This window comes from Pinus tabuliformis, chromosome 9 (genome assembly GCF_031772625.1).
Source record: "Pinus tabuliformis cultivar Carrire ecotype Pingquan chromosome 9, CPIR1, whole genome shotgun sequence".
Taxonomy (NCBI): domain Eukaryota; kingdom Viridiplantae; phylum Streptophyta; class Pinopsida; order Pinales; family Pinaceae; genus Pinus; species Pinus tabuliformis.
In genome coordinates this window covers 1,981,783,908-1,981,791,227 of record NC_142307.1, presented here as the reverse complement: position 1 = coordinate 1,981,791,227, position 7,320 = coordinate 1,981,783,908, and the positions used below count along the sequence as shown (strand labels likewise).

The 7,320-nt window shown below is 37.0% G+C and overlaps 1 protein-coding gene across 1 annotated transcript in view; it reads right to left on the bottom strand.

Annotated features, from left to right (window-relative positions):
* Positions 1-7,320, bottom strand: part of LOC149156955 (pre-mRNA-processing protein 40C-like) — a 107,112-nt gene that overhangs the window by 29,574 nt on the left and 70,218 nt on the right. Inside the window, 4 exon segments of the mRNA XM_089438902.1 lie at positions 686-829; positions 930-1,053; positions 1,604-1,710; positions 1,855-1,995. Coding sequence (XP_089295028.1) covers positions 686-829; positions 930-1,053; positions 1,604-1,710; positions 1,855-1,995 — 516 coding nt within the window.

Here is a 7,320-nt window from a genome sequence, read left to right as displayed (position 1 = left end):
TATTGTGATGTTGTACTCATGTAGCTTTCTTTCTTTAATACATTTTCAACATTTCTACGAGTTACACTTGCACTACCACATTATATTCACATGGTTGGACTCTTCAGTCCCATTGACCTACTATTGTGGTCATTCATTGGACATTGACATAATTTTTTTTATCTTACCTACCACTTGAGCTAGACCCAATTAACCTAAAATTAAAGGACATGGGGGTGGGATTATGATCCACTTGTGTGTGCACAGGACACTGAAACTTTATAAATAAATAAAAATTTATGTTATGAATAGAAAGGTGACTATTACATGAGAAAACAGTAAGTTATAGCAAACTGTACCTCAACCTACAGTAAAAATTAATATGCATATATCAATCAACTTATTACTCAATCTTCAGACTTGAAAACATTTAATGTTCATGGATTGTCCATAAAGAAGGAGATCCTGCATCTCTGACTAACATTAAACGCATCTTCTCCATGAAAAACTTGGTTCCTTGTACCATAAATCAGGCATTATCATAACACTTAAGGCAATCATCCTTGCCAACACCAGTCTCATACTGCATGGATTTCAACTTTTTTCAAGCAAGATTCCACAGGAATGCTCCATCCTTTCTGAGAAAAGCATCATCATCCAATACTGTAATAGAGGATGAGCTTAAAGAAATTGAGTTTAGATATACCTCTTCTTCCCTCTTTGCTTTCGCAGCCCGCTCAGCCTCTTGCTCTGCTGCTCTCAATTCATCCACATATTCATTAAACAAAGCTTCCCTATCTTCCCTTTTCACTGCTTTGTATCTTGAATCACTGTGAAAGCTATCCTTGACCTAAATTGACAACTAGAGATTTAGACAGTATCACATCAATATAATAAACAAAACTAGTACACCAAAAATGATCACACATATTCAGAGAGATTGAGCTTACCCTTGACCAACGGCTACCTGAGTTAATATCACCTCTATCCCGTAGCATAGCTTTAAAACTGGCAATAGAAGCAGCCTGTATGGCCTTCACTTTCTCCTCCACAGCTCTCCTCAGTGGAAGCACCCTGCAGAAGGTTTCATAAAATTAATATTTGGAATTTATGGTCTGAAATTTCTTCTCTGGAGCTTAACAGTTGAAAGAACATAGGAATATGGTCATATGCACTACAACGCATTTAATCCATGACTAACACTGTTGCATAAATCTTGTTCTGAAATTTAACAGAAGATGGATTTTATCTTCCACAATGAAGCCATATGTCTTGCAAGAAGTCATTTCCGCTTACATAAAGGCTGCTAACTCTACTAAGGTAAATTCAATGACTTCTTTATGAACAGAAAGAGTCTCAGAAGCATATTGAAACTGTTTGACACTCCCATAGGTAAAGACTGCTCAGGACTCGCTTCTGAGCAAGGAGTAAAGACATCCAATGAGCAAAAGGAAGAAATAACAAGTATCTGGCCTATGCTTGGCACCCAAAGAATCTGAAATCTAAATGCTTTATCACAAAGCCAAAATATCACAAAGAAGAAATCAGGACAAAAATCTAAATGAAAATACAAAAATATATATTATTCAAAAATGACTCCTATGAAAAAATACCGTGCATGTACCTTTCATTCAACAATGACTCCCGCTCTTTACGATCCAAAGCTTCAAATCTTTGATCGTGACCCCATTTTTTTGCAAAATTTTCATAGTCTGTTTTATACGTTATATCCTGAAATAAAATACCAAATACATGAACATAATATCCTAAAGCCATAAGCAATACAAAACAAATAAAAGTCTACCACATATATACACATAAATAGACAGTCTACAATGTTCACCTATCATAAATTACAAAATCCACGGAGCTTACCTCTGATGCTTCGTCTAAGAGTTGTTTAAAGCCCTCAATAGCAGCCTTCTGAGCAGCTCTCTTTTCCTTCCGTTCCTCATCTGCTCTAGTGCGCACATAGTGTTCAAATATAGATCTGCGTTCTGTGTAGCTTGGAATGGCCTACAATGCAAACCACTCGAAAATTCAAAATTCAAGCATCTATAGCATGAAATTGACAATGTAAAGGCAAATATAAAACTAAGAATAAAAAGATTGTTGTACCCACGATGATTCACTCCATATATAGATCAAAGAGCAACAACATACAGAGGCAAAAAGGGAATCTTTACATCATAGCTATTGAAAGTCACAAAATCAAATATAATATTAAAATTATGTTAGCTACCTTTTGTCAATAGGATTAGTATTTTCTTTTAATGTAATCATTCCTTAAGCTGGGCATGTACTTTGAACACAAGAATTTATCAATATAGGACCTAGGTAGCCACAACAATTTCAGATAGTAGTCTGAAATTGTCTAATTTTCTCGACTAGGAAACAGTCTTCAGAAGTGCAACAGTGTTGTAAGCTGAAGATATACTTTCAAAACACGAGTTTTTATAGGTATAAGTAGCCACATCAACTTCAAATGGAAGCCTAATTAAACTAACTTTTGTGTGGTGTGATCCATATAGTCAATAAAAAGGACACTTGCATAAATAAATATTGAAATAGTAGGCCAGACATGATATGGGAACTAAGTGGGAAATTACTATATATAAGGGGGACTTGCTTTCTGCAGGGCCTTAATGGCATTTTTCCCCTTATGGATGAATGTAAGAATAGGATGGGTAGGAGAAAACTTTTACAGCTATGTTTAGACTTTTGATGTTCATAATGAGCAATTCTGAGAGCTTCAAAGCACATACCTATGGATATTTTGTATTTCTGCTTCAAATAATGAATATACAGTCTTTTCCTTGGAAAAAAAGTTTAGATACAATAAGATACTTTTTTATTGAAGTCCAAAAAATCACCACAAAAGTAGCTCAATGGGATTTAAAGGGTACAATGTACATCTAGTGTAAGCACAATAATATAGAAAATTATTATGCTCATTCAGACACAGGTGTATATGATTAGTTGATATTGTTACCTTTTGGGGTTGTTCAGAGATATTCCCATTCTTCTTGACAGTTGTGGTGCAACTCATCATCATTTATATACTCAGGTGTTGTGCTCCTCACTCATAGTTATTGTATTCACTATTTATTGTGCTATTTTGGCTAACTTAGAAAGTTACATGTGGGATCAGAGCAGGGCTGATCTTAGACCGACACTTTAATGAGTACCATCACATCCTGCCATGTTTTTCAACATCAATATTCAGTTTGACTGGATACATTTGAAATAAGATATTTCCTGCTGCTATGGCTTAAAATTTCACAGTAATTAGTGCAAAATTCTAGAAGTCACCGTCGATACAAATTGGTCCTCCAACTTACTCCTGAAGTATGAACAAATTAGTAGAGATCGTCATAACAGAACTGTTCAGCTGACCCAAGCTTAGTGAGACCAGATTCATGGAAAATCCAATATTCCATACAAGTTATCTCTAGAGAATGGTGAAAGATTAGGTAACCATAATTGGAAAAATACTACTGTTAGGAACATCTAAATCAAGAGCAACTTGACTCTGGAAAATGACTTATTGGAATGTGAAAGGTTCATATTTTATAGGATTTTTCAAAATCTGGTGTCGCTATTACCAGTAGAAAATCAGCCAATAAACCAGTACCAAGGAGCAACCCAAATGAAATTGTACACAGCTTTTGATAGAGTACAAATCAAGCTGTTTGTGAGAGCAAGAATAGAATATTTAGTCAAAATATAGGACCATTTTTGAAGGTGGTTACAGACATTGTAATTTGTGTCTGTAATAAATAATTAAACGAAGAGTCACATCTCAACTAAAAGATATGACCCATGGCAACTCAACACTGTCACATGATGACTAGTTAATGTATATAAATACACCATCACATGGTATTATATCATCCAACTTATCAGTCATTCACTATTTAATTATATTTACTACTTATGCTATATGGATTTCAGCCTATGTCCTTTTTACATCGGATATTCAGTAAATGAACTTTGCTCATTTCATTGGGGATCAAACCGAAGATATGATTGTTAGGAACCAGCTTTTGGCTTTTTAGTTATTGTAGCATCGGAGGTGTTCTAGTCTCGAAACTTTGTGGAGAGGCTAAAACATAGGAGTTCTCCATAACCCAGAAATCATTTCTGGTAATTCCATCTATAAGTGTCTCAATTAGATTATTAGCCTATTTTTTAAAATTTCATAAGTCTAAACTTAGAAAGAGGGGTTAATTAACAAGAATTAATTGAGATAAGGTGCAAATTATCTAGAAACTCACACGGATCGACTAGGAAATAATTTTTGTCATCGAATAAGATTTAATCTTGGTTGTTGGAGTCCCAACACACGATTATAAAAAGTCGATGGGTAGATGGAGAACATACACTTGAGATCGATTTCCTTGGGCAGTACGATTTTCTAGAGAGCAGCAACAGTTGCGGAAAGCCAAAGAAGGAAGCAAAGACAGTGAGAGATAGGGACAGTGAAGCCGGAGGAAGATTTTCCAGATCCGGTGAGTACTTTGCAGAGAGAGGGAGAGACAGCCACAGAGAGGCAGCGCAAGGGCTGCACAGAAGCCTCTAAGCGACAATTTGATTCTGCTAGGGAGAAACAGAGTTTCAATTCCTGAGATCGGACAGACATTCCAAAGGCCAGGAGAGACAGTTTCTCAGTCAGCAGCAAACTAGACAGCTTGAGGAGTAGTTGATTCAAGCAAAGCATGGAAGGGATTGTGCAAGGGTGACGCAGGCCTGCGTAGAACTGTTTGGACGGCTCACTTAGAGCTGCAATCAGAGCCTGGATTGCTTGTGGGGGTGAGGAAAATTCCTCACTAGATTTTTGCCAGTTTTCGGCATCCAGATTGTACTTAGATAATTTCACTACTGCATAATAATAAAAACCCTCAGTTGCTACACAGGTTTCCCAAGTTGGGTTTTTCACATTTGTCCAAAAATTATAAATAATTGTGACAATTTTTATTTGTGTGCTAGAATATTTCTCAGTTTCCAGTGCTATTATTTTCCATAGTTCTATTTGTGAAGGTTGCAGTGTGATTTATTTGGTATTTGTCGTAGCAAATAAATTGTTAAATTAATTAAAGATTAGAAGAATTAATTCCAGTTGTTGCAATAGGATTTCAGTAGTGAAATTTTCACATGGTATCACAACGAGTTTGACAAACGGGAAGCTCGGAGGCGGAAGAGAATTTCGTTGTTCAGAGGGAGCAGCAAGCCGAAATTTCTTGGGGCTACGCAATGCCTAGCCAAGCAGATTGAATTGTTGGGCAAGGGTACGATTTTCAATTGCAGGGGAGCAGAAAATTCGATTTGTCCAGAATAATGATTCCAGCAGGCAGAGGGAGCAGCAACAGCTCATATTTTCGCTGAGCAAATTCCTTTTTATGGGCGCAGAGGATTTTGCAGTAGTTTACAGTAGCAAAAGCAACGTTGGTGGAAGAGAAATAGCACACACAGAGGGAATTTTTCTCAAAGGGTTTCTAGACATTAAATTTGATTTTCCCAGTTGCAATTGGCAATTGCTGCAAGCAGAGTTCTTCGCTCCAGAAGGGAGTGCAAGTAACAGATTCAGCAGTGTAGAAATTTCTGTTTTCCCACCCCGGTTTTCAGTTTCTCCTTATTTCTCCCATGTAGTTAAATGCCCATTCCCATAACCATACATTTAACAGACTGCATAAAATAAAAAATAATAAAAAAATAAAAAATAATAAAAAAAAATTGCTGAAAACACAAATTCTGGAAATTTTTCAGAATGCTGGAAATTGCAGAATTAAAAATCAGCAATCAAAAACAGTCATTAAAACACTGATATTTTTGGTCAACTTGACCCTGGAAAAACCCCCTACAACTCTTGGGGAAAACCAGTTTGAGAGCTCTTCTTTATTTCTGAAAATTGTCTTTTTACAGTGAGAATTATTCAGCAAAAAATCAGCAAGCAAATTTACAACTTATCTCCTTTCCCGTGCCTCATAGCAATCTGGAAATTACAGCAAACAGGACAGCAATAAATGTTGTACGGCCTCCGTTTTGTGTGCAGAAAAATCAGCAAACTGCTCCTCGATTTTTGTGCAAAAATCTGCCTTTCACTATGCGCTGAATCAGCTGTACAAATCTGTTCAACTGCTGCCTTGGAATGTGTGCCAAGCTGTTGTCTCCTTCTCCTCCCTGCTCAGAAATCTCTCTTGCTCTCTTGCTCTCCTTCTCCCAATCTGCTCATGAAAGAATGAATGACCTTTTCCTCCTTTTCCTCCTTTAATATAACTCCAAGTGACTTTTGGGTGATCCAAGTGACTTTTGGGTGATCTCTAAATCCAATGGCTGAAATAGATTTAGATCAATGGCTGAGATTAAATGCTCATTTAAATCTCACTTTCTATTTTTTAATTCACCCCACTTTAATAAAGACCCACTTAGTCATTTATTTCCAAAGTTACTTTTCCTTTCTAATTTTTCATTGACTTTATAAAAGTTACTTTAAAATTAGACTTAGTAACTTTATCACTTAAAGTCACTTTTAAATTAAATTTAACTTTATAAAATTATAAAGTCACTTTAGGAGAAAAATTAAATTCTTTTGGACACTTTTCCCTAGGCCAAAGATCAAAGCCTAAGGGAACCACCTGTCCTCCGGTACCAAATTTCAACAAGCAGCGGAGCAGAGGAAGGGGTAGTTTCCAAATTAGATTCAGAGATGGCCACGCTTGGGCTTAGAGATCAAGATAGGTTGGAGGGAGCCTCTAACTATGTCATCTGGAAGGCTAGGATGTCCTTCCTGTTAGATGAACATGGCTCAAAGACCTATGCAGAGAACGCAGTGGCAATACCCCGAGACCCTAATCAGCTAGAGGAGTACACAAAAGCGATGGCGAAGGCAAAGCAAATGATTTTGGATGGAGTCCGAGATCATATAGTCTCACACAGTGTTGATAATATCGCCGATATTTCGGCGAAAATCGTAAATATCGCGCGATTTTCTCTAAAACGAAATTTCGGCTATAAAATATCGCGCTATTTTGTAATTTCGAAAATCTCGCGAGATTGCCGAGATTTCGGCGATATTTGTATAAAAATCGCGCGACGATGGTGAATCTCGCCGGCAAGGTTTATAAATTAGGTTTTTTGTAACTTGTTTACCGTCAAACCGTGATTACATTTTCGTGAGCTGGAGAGAGACCCTGCGAGTGCGAACAGTGCGGAGGGTTTGAAGTTTTTGGCTGCGAAGGAGGGTTTAAAACTTTAAACTTTACAGCGGCCAGCCTACAGGTATGCTGCATGCACGTCATTCTATATGCATGGAGAGTCGAACGTCAACGCACAGTCTATAAC